This window comes from Phaenicophaeus curvirostris, chromosome 1, assembly GCF_032191515.1.
Source record: "Phaenicophaeus curvirostris isolate KB17595 chromosome 1, BPBGC_Pcur_1.0, whole genome shotgun sequence".
NCBI lineage: Eukaryota > Metazoa > Chordata > Aves > Cuculiformes > Cuculidae > Phaenicophaeus > Phaenicophaeus curvirostris.
In genome coordinates, this window is record NC_091392.1 from 99,164,238 (window position 1) to 99,183,654 (window position 19,417).

General features: G+C 47.6%; 1 protein-coding gene across 4 annotated transcripts in view; it reads right to left on the reverse strand.

Moving 5' to 3' along the window:
• Positions 1 to 366: 366 nt before the first annotated feature.
• ADPRH (ADP-ribosylarginine hydrolase) overlaps positions 367 to 19,417 on the reverse strand; it is a 67,374-nt gene continuing 48,323 nt past the window's right edge. The window contains exons 1-4 of one of the 4 annotated variants that reach the window (XM_069869740.1): positions 11,741 to 11,796; positions 9,873 to 10,219; positions 2,653 to 3,013; positions 367 to 1,901 (exon numbers count right to left, since the gene is read on the reverse strand). In XM_069869740.1, the coding sequence (XP_069725841.1) occupies positions 1,514 to 1,901; positions 2,653 to 3,013; positions 9,873 to 10,219; positions 11,741 to 11,772 (1,128 nt within the window). In that variant the 5' untranslated portion in view covers positions 11,773 to 11,796 and the 3' untranslated portion in view covers positions 367 to 1,513. Of the gene's footprint in view, positions 1,902 to 2,652; positions 3,014 to 9,872; positions 10,220 to 11,623; positions 11,643 to 11,740; positions 11,797 to 19,417 lie in introns of those variants that run through there. The other 3 variants (XM_069869748.1, XM_069869756.1, XM_069869733.1) reach the window with 3 other exon arrangements.

Genomic DNA, 19,417 nt, shown 5'->3' on the forward strand with positions numbered 1-19,417 from the left:
AGGTTGGCCTTGGTCAAGTGTAAGCATTGGCCTTTCTGCATACCCATGCCCTGTGTTGTCAGATTTTGAGAATGCTGCCTCAAAAACATGCAGTTAACTTTCAGAAAAATGAAGTTACTTACAGCAACTGAGTTAGTCACAAAATTGACTCTAATTTGCCTCAAACTACAACAGTTGCTAAACCCTCTTCCCCGCTTTGGGCAGCCTCTCCCACCACAACTATTGCCTGATGTATCAACTCTCCTGCCTCAGTAGCACATCTCTCTCTTGCAGGCTGGAGGTTGCAGACACCTTGCACCCTCTGGCTCTTCATACTATTTCCTTCCATCCCTTAATTCACCCCATAATAGAATATAACATTTAACATAGGTATGTCAGGTCTCTTTATTGAATGGGATACACCATCTTTGACATTGCTCTGAAAACAGCAAGTGCTTTATTGTGTCATAGTCTGGATTGAAGAAAAAAAACCATGATTTTTTTAATAGAATTATCCACAGCAAATATTAAGCAAATAATCTTTAGGAACCATGATGTAAGCAGAAGAATATAGTTCACTATAGAAGTTGCTTAAGTTGGCATAAAATGCAAACTTTTTAATTCTCATTATCCACTTTTACCTTGAATAAGAGTTTAGTTAGTAGTCTTGAACTCTCCCATTAACTGAATTAGGGAACTAGCATAAGCATTACCTGTATAGCAAAAATGGTGGAAAATGCACTGACATTGACACACACTGACAGTTCTCGGGTTGGGTTTGGGTTTTTTCCGTGCTTATTTAAAACAAAAAAATACCCTCTGCTAAATACTACCATGTAAAAAAACCATCGTCCCCAGACACAACTGTCTGTTTGCTCCCCAGGTTGTCTTGAGCTGTACCTGCTATAATCTCCATGCTAAGGAGCAGAAGCTTTAGCTTTACACATGCTCGGTGCAAGACGGTTAAGTGGTGCCCGTGGCACTCCCTATCAGTGGTACAAGGCAGCGTGTCTGAGCTAGCCGTTGCGGGTTGCCAGGAGCCATCTCCACCAGCCAGGAGCTATCTTTGTAAGCCCTCTGCAGCCACGTGTGCGTCCCTGACCCCTCTGCCATGCTTGTATGGGCAGGACACTGATTTGGGGCAGCCCATGCGGGGTCTGCTGCCTGTCCTGCTGCTGGAGCATCGCTAGCAACCCTATAGTGGGTGCTCCTGTGAGGACCAGATCATGTGCAGCTGCCGTGCTGACAAGGTGGGATGTCTCGGGGCTCAGCTGCTCAAGGGACAGATGCTGGTTGTGTGCTCCCATCAAACCCCCTTTTAACTTCTTTCCCCGACCCGCTGCCCACAAGCCCCAAGCTGCAAGTTCAAAAATAGCCTCCTCACTGAAGCCAACACACACAAACAGCAAAAGCAGGCCTGGCTCTGACTTACACTCATGCATTAATCCAGCAGGTTTGCAAGCCAAGTCTGCAAAACCTTGTAAGCAAGGGGCGTGGAGTAAGTGTGCCCCTGGTGGGCCCTGCCACCCCCTGCCTAAGCGATGTGGTACAAGTCCTTGGCCACCTGCTCCAGGCGGTTCCTGTACTCCAGGTGGGAGTAGAGGGACGGGCTGACCCCCTGGAAACCGTACATGGCCCCCCACCAGCAGGCCACAATGGCTGCGGTGGAGTCGCTGTCACCCCCGTGGAAGAAAGCCCGGTGAGCCAGCTCTGCCCAGGAGTCCCCTGCGCCCAGCAGCGCATCGTAAGCAATCATGGGGGCATCGTGCCCACTGCTGCCCCCCCAGCCGCTGTAGCTGAGGGACGTGTAGAATGAGTCTCTCTCTTCCACACCGTAGTTGGAGGGGAAGGTGGGCAGCGAGACCCCATCCAATATGCCTCTCTCCGCCAGGTATTTTTCCCATTTTTCTTCAAAGTAATACCTGCAAAACAGGAGACAAGATGGACAGGCTCTAAGAGATGTCCCACAGCAGAGGCAGGCACCCAAGCAGGCGCTTGGGCCACAGCTGAAAACTTGCATGTCAAGAGTCCAGAGCAATGGCTCAGCTAAATGGCAGGCATCGCCCGTTTATCAAACTAGGGACATGATTTACAGTAAGAGGCGAAAGGATATGTTTCAGTGAGCTAAGATTTCCCCTCCCTCCAGCCACATGGGAGGAGGCAGCCCAGCACCTGCTGCTGTTGTGCTGCACAAGATTCAAAGGCTCAGAGTGAGAACTGAGTCATCCTCCCAAAGGCAGAGTACCTCTGCCCCTGTGTGTATGTGTCTGTGTCCCTGCACATGGAGCCACACTGAATCTGCAGTCAGATTTGGTTATAACTTTCAAACTGAGCTCAGCTCTAAGCCTCTTGCTTTGCCCCAGCCTTGCTTCCTATCTTCTGTCAGATCACGGTTGCTTGAGATGACAAGTCTAGCAACGTCATACTGGATCCAAAAAAATGTCACGACTATGTGACTCGAACACAATCTGAATTTCTCTTTTAAGTAAGTTAGAGATACTTTTCCCGTGGGGGACTTCACAGACTTTCTCAATCGATTTGATCCCACGGCAGGCAAATCCTGCTCTAGGAGTTCGCCATAATGCGATTATTGAAGCTTAAGTAGAAACCAAGCTCGCCATCTCCTACGTGAGGATTCTTTTAACAAAACCCAGTGCTGGGAGCACAGCTCACCATTGGCCCATGTTCTCCTCCACAAAGAAGCCGCTTTCCTTCACGTAGGCTTTTGCCCGTGGCAGCAGCTCCAGCAGCTTCTTCCCCCAGGCCGGGGGGGGCACGCCGTTCACTGCCAAAGCGGTGAAGAGGGCTGAAGCCAAGGACCCCAGGTAGCCAGTGGGATGGTGGTGGGTCATTCGGCCGCTCTCAATGCTGACTTGCACCAGGGTGTCCAGCTCAGCAGGACGGTGGAAACGCAGCCCGATGCACATGGAGCGCATGGCAGCCCCGCAGCCTCCTGCCTGAGGGCTGAATGGAATCCTCCAGCCGTCCGGACGCCCTGGATCTAGCTTCGGTGCATTTTCCTCACACACTCGACCTGGACAGGAGCAGCAGAGCCCAAGAAAGAAAGAAAGGAAAGAAAAGAAAGAAAAAGAAAAATGCATCAGTAGGCGACAGGGTTACATAGGTTGGAAACCAAGAGATGGCAGGCAGGATGGCAGGGAAGGAAGCATTACTCCCCGTAAGGGATCCAGGCTTGCCTGTAAAAACATCGGTTGTCTGCTCAGATATGTTTCTTGCCTTAAACTGCTGGTGCTTTCTGCATATTATGTACCCATATATCTACATAGACATTTATAAATATAAAGGTGGTCTGGAGGGCCATCAGATCGCATTGATCCCTGATCCAAGACATGCCTAAGTACCTCTACATTTTTTCCTAACATTTGTTGAGCTTTTTTCAGGACTTTTTAAAGACAGTGACCCCATGCGCTCCCCAGGAGTCTTTCCCATTGCCTTGCTGATATGAAATGTTTTCCAGAGCTCCCGTGCTGCAGCCTAAGTTTGTCAGAAAGTGATGAACATAACATCATCTCCCTCACCACAACATGGTATGTGTAACTGGCTTTACTGTACTTCAGTAAGCTGAAAAACAACTGTAATAGGTCAGACCAAAGGTTTTCCCACCTCACTAGCTCATGTCCAAACACAACCACTAACAGGTAACTATGGAAAGACTATTAAAAAATGAGGCAAGTACAATGCTTCCCCAAGAAGATCCCCAAGGGATCTGAACAGGCTGGACCGCTGGGCAGAGTCCAATGGCATGAGGTTTAACAAGGCCAAATGCCGGGTCCTGCACTTGGGGCACAACAACCCTATGCAGTGCTACAGACTGGGAGAAGTCTGTCTAGAAAGCTGCCTGGAGGAGAGGGACCTGGGTGTGTTGGTTGACAGCCGACTGAATATGAGCCAGCAGTGTGCCCAGGTGGCCAAGAAGGCCAATGGCATCTTGGCTTGTATCAGAAACGGCGTGACCAGCAGGTCCAGGGAGGTTATCCTCCCTCTGTACTCGGCACTGGTGAGACCGCTCCTCGAATCCTGTGTTCAGTTCTGGGCCCCTCACCACAAGAAGGATGTTGAGGCTCTGGAGAGAGTCCAGAGAAGAGCAACAAAGCTGGTGAAAGGGCTGGAGAACAGGCCTTATGAGGAGCGGCTGAGAGAGCTGGGGTTGTTTAGCCTGGAGAAGAGGAGGCTGAGGGGTGACCTCATTGCTCTCTACAACTACTTGAAAGGACGTTGTAGAGAGGAGGGTGCTGGCCTCTTCTTCCAAGTGACAGGGGACAGGACAAGAGGGAATGGCTTCAAGCTCCGCCAGGGGAGGTTTAGGCTAGACGTTAGGAAAAAATTCTTTACAGAAAGGGTCATTGGGCACTGGAACAGGCTGCCCAGGGAGGTGGTTGAGTCACCTTCCCTGGAGGTGTTTAAGGCACGGGTGGACGAGGTGCTGAGGGATATGGTTTAGTGTTTGGTAGGAACGGTTGGACTCGGTGATCCGGTGGGTCTCTTCCAACCTGGTTATTCTGTGATTCTGTGATTCTGTGAAGAAAACCTGCTCGAGTCAGAAGACGGCTCCAAAATGATGTATTCAGTAACTCCCGTGGGCCTAGGAACCATGAACTGCTTAGCTTTAACACATGCATTCCTTCAGACTCCTTAGAATCCCATGGTAACCAGAGCCACAATTTTGTAATGCAAAGCATTTCCTTTTGTTTTAAACTGCTATTTGACAATTTCCTTAATTTCCGCTTTAATTTTTACACTGCAAGAAATAATGACTTTTCATGCTCCATGCTCTTCAAGACTGTACATTACTTCATCCCTTTTCCTCAGTTTTCTCCAGCTCCAAGCTGACACCCTAGTCCAATTTTGCCTCTCTTCTAGTGGGAAGTCACACCATAACTCCTCCTTGCCCACCTCCGTCTCTTTCATATTTTGGCTATTTACTTTTTTAAAAAATTACTCTATTGCTTCCAGTGCTGCTTCTTCAGAAACTCACTTCTTATTCCAGCACATTCATAGGATAAAGCCATCTGCAACAGCACATCCAAATTTCAGAGCCCAGACAGCTTCCCCAGCCAAGACCATAAAACAAGTTTTGAGAGCTAAGCCCAAATGCTTGTGTACAAGGAAGAGGAAAGAAGTTTGAAACATTAAATTATCTTTGATTGATGGCAAATGTGGACACAAAAGGCTAGTCTTCTCCTAACCACAGTGTGCCTAGTCCTCTCTCAGACACACACCGTAACAGCAGCAGTTGATACCCTCATGCACCCAAAATGAGACCATTGCTTCTTTACTTTGCTGCCTGACTGGGACAGGTAGCTGATAAGCTTGCAGGTGCTTTGTTACTTTGAAGGTCAAATTAAGTAGCACAGAGTAGTAAGGAAGAAGCCTGGTCTAGAAACTTCACATAACTCTAAAATTCAATTACCTTAGTGCAATTCTATCACAGTGATCTAGGAGCCTGCAAATCACAGCTAGGTACTGCACTAAGTACTCTGCAGAGCTCTACTCTTCTGCAGTTTCATGCATATGCTTGGCAGTAGGATTTGGTAAACAGCAGTCTGTTTTAACTGCACATGGTATTTACAGCACGCTTGTAACCGAAATACCTTCACATCCAAGCACAGCTTTAGGACTGGCTGCTGGACATGAGCTAAAAATAAATAATGGCTGGCTGCTATCAGGAATAACGTCATGTGGATCCTTTTATAGTTCTGGTCTAAATGCCTTCAGCACATTGCTTTTCTGGCAGTGTTGTTACGTTACAGGCTTACCAGGATGCAGGATACAGCCCTCTGTGTAGTGTGAACAAGTGGACCAGCTCCCATGACTGGTTGTCTCAAATGAAAAAGCAACTTGGCCCTGTGACTGTCAAGCTATTTGCCCCGCAAGCCTGTCAACTGAAAAAAACTTTGGGAATAGAAAACCCTATGCAAATTTCCTTCATAGGAAAAAACGGGCTGCTGATCAGTGCAGCCCACAATGCCAGGCCACTCAAGCTCTCATGAATTCCCCACAGCGTGACCAAGGCACAAAGCAGATCTACCATGTTACCAGTCTCATCCATGCTGGCTGTGCTGGCACACCAGACACTCTTCCCAATAGATGAAACCTGCTGGTTTTGCACAGTGCCACACGGCCAAGCAGTGCGGCCTTCAGCCCAGACGTTCCTTACGCATCCTTCTTCCCAGTGAATTACAGAATGAAAACTGTAGGGCTGTGTTTCTCTGCTGAAAGAAGCAGTAGGCAGAGCATTTGGTGTGGGCAGCACCAGGCTCTGCTGGGATCAATCATCACCAGCCCCTAACTGAACTGCCTGGGAGTTTGCTTTTGTGAAGTCTCAAAGTGGGAATGTCTTCAGGCCTCTAAACCTCCTTTTCACATAGTTTATTAATTCAGCACTGGCTGTTATGTATCAAAATCGTTAAGAGGGATATCAGTATAATTTCCAGAGGGAAATCCGTATAATTTAGGATGACTGACAGAAAATTGAGGCATTTTTAAAAAATTCTAACTGACGCACTTATGATCTGTAATAGGACAGTAAAAAGAACCTGTCCAACAAAGCTACATTTTTAAAAAGCTGTGCCAACTACCCTGTTCATATGTTCCTGGTAGAACAGACCTTCTGCCAGGAAGGCAAGGAGAAGGGAAGAGAGCAAAGGGTAGTTTAACTCAAAATCTGCATAACAAAAGCAAAAGGAACTCTATAATCTTGCTGGGACTGTGAGAAAGATATTTCTTCAAGACATGTTTGGGCAGGTTGAGAGCAGCTAACTCTGTTCGTGATAAATAGTGAGATTGTTCTTGCATTAACCATAGTCAAAAGAAAATGAGGAAGATGACAAGGTTTAAACTGTAAGGAAAGACTGGTTATTTTGCAATAAAAGTTTACTTGCAGCTTTAAATCTGCACTTATTACTTTAGGAGATGACTACTGATTGACCTGCAAATGAAAACAAATTGTGTAAAACAAACCAGTATACAACAGCTAAGACTCTTGTGATTGATGAAGTATTGCAAGTACTATCCTCATGCTTCTAAACAGTTAAAATATTTGAAAGCTAATTTAGGAAGACTAAGCTGAAATCACATTGTCAGTCCTTTTTTAAAAAACAGGTTTAGAAAAAAAAAACTCTCTGAGAGTTTTTTAATTGGGAAATTCCATTTTGGAAATCCACCAAATCCTGGCTAGGAATCCTTCATACTAACGATAAGAAACTAAAAGTAATCAGAGAAGGATACTGGTCTAAGAAAAGAAAAAATAGAAGCAAAAAGTAGCAAGTAACAAAGTCCAACCCAAAAAAGTTTCAAGTACAACCCAATGCTGTTTCTGGGGTAGGCTCCCATTCAAACTACATCGGCTCTTCAAGAGCACAGACAGTTGTCTGGGATCCATTAATAAACATTAAAAAGGCAAGTTAAAATCACCACATAGTTATAAATAATTCCACAGGGAGAGGACTTGGACTGAAAGACACTGAGTCATAGGCAACAGTTTTGAATCAGAAAGTTTCTTGGAGAGCTGTTGAGGCAGGTGTAGTTGTACCACGAAAAAAAGAAATATACCATGTCTGCGCCACTTAATTCATTGGCTTCATTATCCGTGACGAACAATGAATTTGGGGCGGTGGCACATCACAAACAGCAATAATGGATGCAGGGGTTAACCTGGCATTGAATTATGACAGTGAGTTCTCTCCTGGGCCTGCATACGTGAGAGACCTTGCCATCACCATCCGGTGATTCATAAGGTTGTGGGAATTCCTTTGTCACTGCAGATTTTGGTTTTCAGGTCTAGACTCCCTTGTGTGGGTGAGCAACGTGACTTCCCCCACTGTTCTGGGGGAATCTCTCCTCTGTTGGGTGAAAGTTGCAGCAGCAACTTTCCATTTTCAGCCTTAAGGGCTGCAATTCCCTGGTGAGTACTTTGGCCAGAACAGCATCACCTTGGGTTATGTTCTCAGCCAAAATCAATTTACTCTGAACTGCTGAAAGAAGTTACTGACATGCAATTTCCATCATTCCATTTATCAATATAGCATGGAGACTCCAGACTGCAGACAGCTTTTCAAGGATATGGATTAGGTATTCCCATTGGTAGTACATCAATGGGCATTAAATTGTTGAGAATCAGGATATAAGCTCTCAAAGCTAAACAACTTTCCTGTGGATGCAGCATGAGCACTCCAGAACACTATTGCAAGAACATTCCAAACAGACTTCCATTTTTTCCATGTTACTTTTCCCACTTCTCCCAAAATTTTACAAGGTTAAGTGTCCATGGACCCACTACAGAAGTCACTCTGTGTCCACAGCAAGCTTACTTTAAAATCCTTCACTTCCAAGTGGGAGCTGCTTTTGGGCATATTGCAGCTCAGTTACTCACAGAAGGCCTGCAGCAGGTGTGCTATTATCCTTAGCTATTAATAACTAACATTTAAATTTTAGGTTCTTCTCCTTTTTATCTCATGTTTTGGTCGCTAAGCTTAGACAGTAGAGGGAAAAATAGCTTCCAGGCACTGTCACACTGCCAGCTGTGGTAAGTCCACCTTGGCAGCCCTCATCAGTTGGGGGAACTACAAATGCCCCTTTGCCAGAACAGCAGCCTCTTGAAATTTAACCTGCCGACTCCTGCTATCCTGGCAAGCATCATTAACCCTTCCTAAATAGTTTATTAATTAGGCTACTTCCAACAACTAAGGCTATCTGAGTTAAAGAATAGTGATTGTTTAGTTCTTTACACAAGGGTAGGAAGACACACTAGAAGGGTAAGGAGAATAAATTCCTGCTGACTTTCCAGTGTGGTTTACCTTGGAAATGCACCGCTCTGTCACACTCAGTGACCGTAAGAGGAGCAATGCATGATTTGGCCTTTCCCATGTTTAACATCAAATCAGAGTATCCTTGATCTATTCTGGCCACTTCAAATAGGCAAGCCTAGGCCATTTCTTTTTGACGTACAAACTTTGGATAGGATGGCCGACTGTGTTTCCTGGATACTTCCCGCTGCCTGCGCTAGTCAAATTAGAAGCCCGGCCTCAGTAGCTCCAATTTAAACTTAATTCAAGCATCCAGAAGAGGCTGGACCATGAGCACAGAGAGATACGGGGTCTTCGGGGAAGAGTTGGGTCAGCAGACCCACTACAGGAATACGTTGCATATGGTTTGGCTAGTGCAGCCTATCAGGGTGCCCTTCCTGAATATTGCTACACGCTGCCAGTCTTCGCTGCTTGTGACCCAAACTTGGCACCTCTGTGTCTATGCAGAGAAAAGAGGAATGATGGAAGAACAGGGTTCAGAAAATATGATTGTGGCTTGACTGTCCTGGCACAGAAAGCAGACATGCGGAGACAGCAAACAGGAAACTTTAGGTTCGATAAATGCAATTCTTCCAAGCAAGGATCCTTGTGCCTTTAAATATATTTTATGTGTAACTTATCGCATTTATTATAAGAACTTCCATATTAATTCTGTTTAAACATGTTGCTTTAACACAGTGTCTCAGGGCACACATTATACATGGCTGAATTTGCATTTTTCATCCAATGAGTATACGAAAAGGCAAACTCCCCAGCGCAAAAGCTAGCATCCTTTCCCTGAGTTCAAGGCCAGGCCTCAACCATATCTGGAAAATTCCATACAAGTGGGCAAAACAATATCTTTTTTATCTACTTCAGCAAAGCCCAAACCACTTCAGTTTGCCTTAATCTGTTCTCTTTAGTTCATCCTGAAATAGCATTGGAAAACTTTTGCCTTTACATGAAATACAATTAACACTATAAACAGACAAATGCAAATCTAATGCCAGCCTCAGCTCCAAGCTGCAGGAAAGGAAGAGACATTAGCAAGAGGACAGCCCTGCCCAGACACTATTATGGAGTGGTTACCTGGAGCTCTGCCCTTCATGTCATTCATGCACTCTTTGTAGTTCTTTGCAATCAGGGAATAGAGATGTGCTAAACTTGGATTTTTCCCAGCAGCTACCAGGGCTTCAGCTGTGGCCAAGTGCATCACTGTATCATCACTGACTTTCCAACCTTGGATGCTGAAGTTGCCGAGTCCCCCCATCTCTGCCAGCTCTTTGTGGATGGCTGGGCCACTCCGCAGGAACTCCCATTTCCCATTGTAATAGCCCAGAGTGTCACCAACTGCACTCAACACCATCGATGCCACGTACTTTTCCATCATGTTTGGACACGATTTTTGCCCCAGGACTGCTTCAATGAAGAAAACACTATGAAAAAAAGAGAAAAAAGAGAGGGAGAATGAAAATAAAATCTTTCCCAGTTCAGTACAAGCCTCGACTGCCAGGGGCAGCTGACCATGTCCTCTCACGGTAGTTGCAGCAGCCCTCATGTCCTCTTGAGATGGCTGCAGCAGCCCAGGACAACACTTCATATCATAGCCGTGTCAAACACTGAAAAGCAAGGGCAGGACAAAAGAAATGTGCACAGGTTATGTGACCATACCCACCGTAATCACTTTTGCCGAGTGCAGCTCACAACATGAGCAAGGATAGATAGGGTGCCCAGTGACTTCCCTACTCTAGAGATGTGAGATTGAGCTTGCTTGTTTTGACAGGGCTTGGCAGATGATGTAAATCATAGAATCATTAGGTTTGGAAAAGACCTCTAAGATCATCCAGTCCAACCACCAGCCCACCACCACCATGCCAACTACACCATGTCCCAAAGTGCCACGTCTACTCCCTTTTGAACACCCTATACCCTCAGGGAAGGATGCTCCACCACTTCCCTGGGCAGCCTGTTCCAATGCCTGAGCACTCTTTAAGCAAAACTTTTTTTTTTTTCTAATATGCAATCTAAACCTTCCCTGGTGCAACTTGAGGCTGTTTCCAATCATCCTATCGCTTGATACTTAGGAGAAGAGACCAAGACCTGCTCCACTACAGCCTTTCAGGAAGTTGTAGAGAGCAAGAAGGTCTCCCCTCAGCCCCCTCTTCTCTAGTCTAAACAGCCCCAGTTTCCTCAGAAGCTCCTCCTAACATTTGTGCTCCTGACCCTTCACCAGCTTTGTTGCCCTTCTCTGGACACGCTCTACTGTCCCTTCCTCTAGTAAGGAGCACAAAGCTGAACGCAGGATTCGAGGTGCGGCATCACCAGCACCGAGTACAGGAGGATGACACCTTCCCTACTCCTGCTGGCCACACCATTTCTGACCCGAGCCAGATGAGCACTGAGTCCTTGGTCCAAGTAGAGCTGCCTATCCCAGTGGGAATTACAAAATCACAGAATAGTTTGGGTTGGAAGGAACTTTAAAGGTCATCCAGTTCCAACCCCCCTGTGATGGGCAGGGACACCTCCCACCAGCCCAGGCTGCTCAAAGCCTCATCCAAGCTGGCCTTGAACACCTCCAGGGATGGGGCAGCCACAATTAACCTGTGCCAGGGCCTCACCACCCTCGTTGTGAAGAATTCCTTCCTAACGTCTAATCCAAATCTTCCCCCTTTCAATTTAAAGCCATTCCCCTTCGTCCTATCACTTACACGCCCTTGTAAACAGTCCCTCCCCAGCTCTCCTGCAGCCCCTTCAGGCACTGGAAGGTCGCTATAAGGTCTCCTGGGAGCCTTCTCTTCTCCAGGCTGAACAAGCCCAACTCTCTCAGCCTGTCCTCCTACGGGAGCTGCTCCAGCCTCCGGATCATCCTTGTAGCCTCCTCTGGACCCGCTCCAACAGCTCCATACCCACCTTACGCGGACACCCCAGCCCCGCCCGGTCCCGCCGCGGGTACTCACGCCGCCAGCCCCGCCCGCCCCGCCGGCGCCATTGTGTGCGCGGGGCCGAGCGCGAGCCGCGCCCCGGGGGGAGGCGGGAAGCTGCAGCCGCGCCTGAGGACACAGGGGTGCTCGGTTCGCGTCCTCGAGGGAGCCCGGTTCTGCCTCGGCGCCCTCGGGGACGCGGCAGTCGACCCGCGGGTGGGAGCGAAGCCGCGGAATCGTAGAATCCTTTGGTTGGAAAAGACCTTTTGGCATCGTCAAGCCCAACCGTCCCTGTCCGCTGCTAATCCGCATCCCAATCCGTCTTGTAAACGCCTCCGGGATGGGGACTCGGCCACCTCCGTGGGCAGACGTGCCGGTGCTTGACCGCTCTTTCAGTGAAGAAATTTTTGTGATACCGAGCCTAAAACTCACCATTTCCTCTCATCCTGTCACTTGTTACTTGGGAGAAGAGAGCGAGAAGGTCTTCCCTCAGCTTCCTCTTCTCTAAACAGCCCCAGCTCCCTCAGCAGCTCCTCCTAACATTCGTGTCCCTTCACCAGCTTCGTTTCCCTTCTCTGGAAACTCTCTGCTGTCTTTCTTCTAGTAAGGAGCAGCCAGTTGTAGAGAGCGATAAGGCCTCCCCTCAACCTACTTTTCTCCAGGCTGAACAACCCCAGTTCCCTCACCTGCACCTCTTAAGACTTGTGCTCGAGACCCTTCACCAGCTTCGTAGTCACCGCATGGAAATGAAGTGCATTTTATTAAAATATATATATATACGAAAATGAAAGGCACTTTCACTGTTTCCCTTGCTTTTTTCTGTTGAAACCAGTTCACAAGTTCTGTGCGCAGCCCCTCTCCACCATCTACGTGGGAGCACGGTCAGTCCGTGGCCCCGCTTTGGATCTGTGCCGCTGGGAGAATCGGGACACCCAGGGTGGCTTTGCTCAGACTTGTTTTTTCCTTTCCCCTCCTTTCTTTTTGGCATCCATTCACTGCAGCCCGAGTGGAGCCTTTATCAGGGGTCTTTGCCTATGTTCCTGCCCTATCCCTCACCCCCAGCTCAGCCACCAGCTGACCCCAGCTGCCTCCAAAACAACGTAGTCTTTTCTAGGTCCGGTGATGCTGCTTTATGTTTTTTCTCAAGGCGCTTGATGATGCCATTGACTTGCTTTATCCTTTATTTTTAACAATGGTGGAGGTTAGGTGGCCGAGGGAATCTAGTGAATGGGACGGGCAGGAACAGCAGCCAGAAGCAGGAGGAAAAAAACAGGATTGAGCACGGTTCAGGCTGTGTTTTGTAGAGGCCAAACGTTTTTACCGACCAGCGGTCACTTGACGTGCCGCACACCAGGTCTCTGCTGCCCCAGTTCACCCCAGGAGATACCAGTGCCTTGTACACAAAGGGAAAAAAAAATCCCCCATGCCTGTGAGAGAAAAAGGTGGTAGTTTTTGAGCTGCAGTCCTGGGGGATTTCAGGGCAATCACAAATGTAGCAATGGGTCAGAGCAGAGTCCCTGGGGAATTTGGGGGCAAGTGAGAGTAGGATGCTGGAGCAGGGCCACGGGGGATTTCAGGTGGCTGAGAGCGCAGGGCTGCACAGGAGTGTCCATCCCGGCACCAGCAGCAGTTCAGCATGCAGTGCCCATTCACTATCCGCTGCTCCTCTGCATCCCACTGGTGATACGGTAGAGAAAATAGTAAGAGGAAAGAAAGCAAGAAAAGAAGTTGCTGGTGTCTCAGTACTGCCAATAGGGCCTGTTGACCTTTTCTGCTTCTCTGCTTCATTCTGTTTTATACAGAACGGCTCTGAATTTACTCAGGTTGGCGCAGCGCTTAAAAGCAAAGCAGGATTTTTCTCTCCTAGGGTTTGGGCCTGTGAAAGGGAAAACCCTTCCCATTCTTGGCTAGCTATCTGTAAGGAAGAACTTCTGCTGCAGCCTAAAGGATAGGGAAGTTGCAGGGTTCCCCAAAGGGACAGGAAAATGGGAGAACATCTCTGTATCAGCACAAAGTGTCTGCAGAACTGAGATCTTTAGATCTCATCATTTTTTTCTGTGTTCCTAAGCTCTTTCAGCATTCTAAAAACCGAAACCAAGATGTGCAATGGAATTAAGTGACATCTGAGATGTGCCGTAGAGAAACGTCGAGGGCTTCTCGCTGATGTATGGTGTACAATGGAGCCAGCAGCAGGAGCCAGTAGTACAAGCCTGCAAACATGCAGTGTTTCAAGCTTGAATGCAGTTTTCAAGCTTGAATGCATGCATTGATCCCCAAAGGATCTCCTTGTGCAAGTCCCATGGGATACCCATGAGGTGGGCAAGGAAAGTGCTCTCTGTCAGGAAGCACCTCCAGCTCTGAGGTGATGCAGGGCAGCATTGCTCTGACTCACCCCATGGCATGGGGAGGTAGGCATGACCACTCCTGCTTGGTAAGAGTAGCCTTCTGGTGCAGAGCCATGAAAAGAGTTAAAGACTCACTATGTGACACCTTTCTGGGGTTTTTGCTGTATTTTTTTAAATGAAAATTCAGGCTGCGGCAGACCAATGGCTAGGATATGCCTTCTGGAAAGTACCACCTTGGAGCAGCTCACTAACATGCCCCTGCCATGTGTTGGACACTGTGGTTAGCACTCACTTAGAATTTTCCTTTATATTCATCTGGAAAAAAAGGGTAATTCTTTCTGACTAAAAAAAATGTGCCTTTCTAGATGAACCTAGGGTTGAGGGCACCTATTTGGAGGGGCTGCAAAAGGTAGCATGGCAGCCCTGAAGCAGTGTACTGGTTCAGACTTTGTGGACATTTTCTCACAACTGTATGAGGCTTTCAGGCCAAGGGCTGGAAGAAGGTGAACATTAAAGGTGCATGGTGCACCCTCTTAAATACATCAGGGCCCCTGTTCTAGATCCTAATGCTGTCCCCAAAAGGGGACTGCAACGGAGTTCTCATTTGTCACCTCTCCTGTTCATTTCCTCAGTGTCCCCTGACTTCAAAGGTGACTTTCCAGGGAGTCTTCTGGGGCCCTCAGGCACATTCATTTTGGACCAGTGCCAACCTCTTAACAGTCTTTCATTCTTTTAATAGCACTTTTTTCTCTGTAATAACAGCAGGCATTTTTTTTTAATGGGGAATATTTCTGGGCTTACCCTAATGTTCAGTCCCCAGGTGCGTGTCTCTCTTTGTCACTGGCCAGTAAACAATAATACGATATAACAGGGCCATTCAAAACAGGGACAGAAAATGCCACATGAGGTCTGCTGGGGACTTGGCCAGCTCTCTCCAGGGAGCCCTGGCAGCGATTAGTGTTGGGGCAGCGGTGCATGACCCTGCTTGCATGTGTGAGGGAGACACTCACTGCTGCAGGATGCTCGGCGCTGCTGCGTGTGCTCTGGTTGGATGTTTGCAGCAGGGCATGGGCATCCAGCAGTGGCACGTGCTTCTGGCTCTGTGCTTCCCTCACCCTAGGCACAGCAGGGTGTTTTCTGCCTCAGTTTGTCCAGCAACCCTTCGTGGGGTGGTGACCCTCGCTTGTTGCCTCACTTCTGTGGTAGTGACATTGGGGGGCCCTTGCCTCCTTCCATCCTGTCCAGGGAAGTACAGTTGAAAAAGAAGGCAAGAGCCTTGGCTACAAACATAGCCTGTGCCTGCAGGGAAGTCAGCTGCTCAGATGTTTTTGCCTAGACATGGGACCATACGTGGGCAGATTTGAGGAATAGTAGGAGGCATTTTGAAGAGCTTGGCTCAAACAGGTTTTAGAGATGGCAGCAGAGGAGGTGCCTCTAGGTGACCAACTTGGTTTCAGGGAATACTGGATTTCAGCTCCTTAATCGAGAAACAGGACTTCACTGCAGAAATGTCTTCCTCTTTCTGTCCAGTCTCGCCTCCTTCCACAAGAGAGTCTGTCTCGCTGCCCAGGGCAAAAGGGAAACAGTGGAAAATAAGCGTGGTCTGTGCGTTGTGGTTCATGCCACTCTACTCAAGATGCTTCCAACGGCCCTCTTTAATACAGATTTTAAAGAGAAAAAAATAACAAAATGCATAACCATAATTCTGCAAGGTAGAAGATAAACAGGACGATGGCTTTACCACAGAGGGAGGCACTGCAGTGCTGACTTGGGACAGTTAGCAAGGTTAGTGACACAGGGAATATCTTAGGGAGCTAAGGGCTGTGGTTACCTCCTACATCCACATCTAGGAAATGGAACTGCAAACTCATCTTTACTTTCCCTCCATTAGGTTTATAGTTGGCTTGTTGGTAAATGGGAGTGTGTAAGGACAAAGATCTCCCGAGGAGGCTTCAAGTCCTGCTTTCAAGCCAGGGGATGTCAGTGAAACAATCTTGGCCAGCCTCTGTGGGCCTGGGATTTGGCTTACGCAGTGGATCTGAGGCTCCAGGGCTAGCAGGCTGTTGGCTCCTTGATGAATGTCAATGATGATGAAAATGTCAAGTGACATTTTCGTTTTCGATTATGTGCCAGTGCTGGCACTGTGCTCCCCACCTGCAGGGTGAAAGTGTCTGCAGGCCTGCATTGTTGTCTCTTCTGTGCTTTCTTTCCATGAGCTGCTGGCAGTTGTGTCCATGTCCTTCCTGAGTTTATCGAGGGGACCAAGGGAGACTATCAGAGGGTTGTTGTGCCTGCAAGCAGAGGGGCCTATCAAGCCTGCCTTATAACCAGTCTCAACTCACCTTACAGCCACTGGCAGGCTAAATTTTGAGGTTCTTGGCACCTGTCAATGAAGGTAAGCCCCAGAAGGATGTCGTGGGTTAAACGTGGCCAGCTACTTGGCAATGGGAGGAGGTTTCATCATGCTGTAGGTTTTGAAATGTTATGCTTTCCCTGCATTGCGTAAGCAGCAATGTTTAAACTGTTAAATGTACTTCCTGCTTTGAGAGCAGGTTTCTCCTTTCTGAGTGAAAATATTCAGTCTGGGGAACATAATTGCAGGCTGCGCTGTAGAAAAGACATGTCAGATGCAAGGGATGTGAAGAACAGCCACAGGAGAGAGAGTATATCTTTCTGGGACAGAAGAGCACAGTGCATCTCATAATCCTGATAGTAGCTCAGCTGAGGCTCCTCATGTTGCAGGAGCAACAGATGTGGCGAAGCACATGTGGTTCGCACAGGCAGCTTGTGCTTCCACACTATAGTGATGGCAAATCAACTACTGGGCCCTCCTCAAAACTTCTGCTGGTCCTCTATCACTCCAGCTTTCCCTCCTGCCAGCTCCCTGCATCCACCTCCTGCTATGAGGGTCAGCCACCTGCAGTGTAAAGCCTCGTTGGCCCTCCATCCTGCCAAAATAGAATTGGGTGAAGGTGATAGAGGGTGTAAAAAAGGTAAGGGTAAGGAACAAAGCTGGGGATTAGGGTCTCCGCTTTCTTCTGCTAGTAAATTGCAAATGTTTTCAAGCTAAGGAAGTCACAGGTTGTTTACTGGCATGAGAGCTAAACTTGATTGAGGAAGATGTGGAGGCACCAGCTGAGGTCTAGGAAAGCAGGCGGGTGGGAATGGTGCTCAAAAATTCCTGTTAGCTTATCAGGAAGCACTTACAACACCAGAACTTGCCAGGCTGAAGGATGACTTTCCTCAGCTTGAATGACTTAAACCGAGACTAGGCAAAATCCTGGGTTTGATAGGTTAGGAAAAGCCCTGTAGTGGCTTTGAGATATTTGTTTGGGTAGTTATTTTCCACCACAGTGATTTCTCTGATGCTGAGTCAGGACCTGAGCTTTCTCTCCTTGCTGTTTCCTTTCCAACTCTCTAAAACACTGCTATTCCTGGGAGTGGCTTCTGCTTTTGGCCACATACCAAAAGAACTAAGAGGCATGAGAATTAGTGGGAAAGGGCTTATCGACAGCAAAATATGACATTTGAAATGTTACTTCTGCGTTTCATTCTTCATGAATTAGATTTCGGAGAATTGGGAAGTGCTGGTATGTGACAGAAGAAGGAACATATGAACAAGACCACTGAATGCTCCTATTTATCCACTGATCTAACACGGCTTAAAAATATCTGTCTGCTTCCTTTCCATACTTACGCACTTTGTGTGATGCAATTCAATGGCGACACTGCCTTAATGCATGGAGAAGTCCTCCTGGAAGGAGGAGTGGGGAGGGGCTGCAAGGACATGGACTGCTGGCCTCCTCTCTTCCAGCTTTGCCCTCACCCCATGCGCATACCCAGAATTGCAAGGGAACAAAGCCTTTGGAGGAGGCCACCAAAGGCACTGCTGTGCTGTGGTTAGCCCTCTAGTGTGTTTCCACAACGGCCCTCATCTGGCAGAAAGGACAGGGCAAGCAATTGACAGCAATTGCTAGGCAAAGGAAGCTTCTAACTGTGAAACCTCTTGGTCTTGAAACTGAGACAGCATTTGAGATCTGGGGGAAGATGATCTGCCACTGATCTGCCAGATACGTGGCTGCACAAAGCTGCAAGACAGTATTAGAGGATCTGACTTGGGGAAAAAAACAAACACATTTGATTGGTGATATATGTCAGACCACATGTTGTCAAAAGTCAGCTGAAAGTTAAGAAAATCATAACTCCAAGAGACAGAGGGAGGCATGGGAATAAGTGTCTCACCCTGACTGTAGGTCCAGTATTGTTGTGGTCCATACCTCTCCAATGAGAGTGGCTCTGCGCTACCTCTGAGCAGACGCTTCTACTTGGAGCAGAGGAGAAAATAACTCTCGCACTTTCATTCTGTATCAAAGACCCCTTCACTGTGCTCCACCACAAACCCTCAGCAGCGGGAGCGCACGACAGCTTCTTGTTTGACATGGATGTGGCAAGAGCATAAGCTCAGGGGTCAGGCTTTGTGTCAGAGCAGGCATTTACTGCATGTGGGAAACATATTGGCCTTCAGTCTGTCAAAGCCACCGTCACGCTGTAGTAGCTGGGGAGCTGTAAGAGACAGAGGAGTGTGAGATCTTTTTGCATGCTGTTCAGTCATCTGCTTGCACTGGGACTGGTGCTTGGGAAGTGAAATGTTGCCTATCCCATCCTTGGTCTCTGGAGCCTTCTCATTTTTCCACTGAATATCCCTGACATGTCAGCCGCTTTGATGTAACCTAGCCATGCATGGCTTAAGTTATCTTGAATGTGATAGTGAAACCTGTGAGGCCATGCTTGGATGACACAAACGTGTCCAGCCATAAATGAGGCTGGTATGAGCCTTGTGCTTTGGCCAAGAGGAAGCAAACCAAAAGAACTCTTTGTGTGCCTTGCTGAAAAAGAGGCAGTTATGTGTGTGAGCGGTGGTAGAGGGAAATGAGGGTAAGCGTAATCCCCAAGTTCATGAACTAGCATGTGAAAAAACCCACAGTCCAGTAGTAAGAATTTCTACCAGCATAGCAAAGGTCATTGCTATCATCAAGAAACTAAGGCTGCAGATGTATATGAGCTGGGATCTCCAAGCAGCCAACTAGCTTGATCTCAGTAAACGGGAAACGAGATAAAGTGCAAAATTAGTTTACAAGGCTATCTCATGCCAGGCTATCATAGTAAATTTATTTTGGTAAGATAATTGACTATGTAGACAGGGGACTTCAGAAAGGCAGTCCTTAAGGCGCTACAGGCAAGGCCATTAAGCCGGAGAAACAGGGGATTAATGTGAGCGTTGTAAGAACTTACCTAAAGAAAGGATGTCAGGAGGTTATGCCTCAAGGGAAGTGAGCAGGATGGAAAGAGGTTATTAATGATGCTCCTC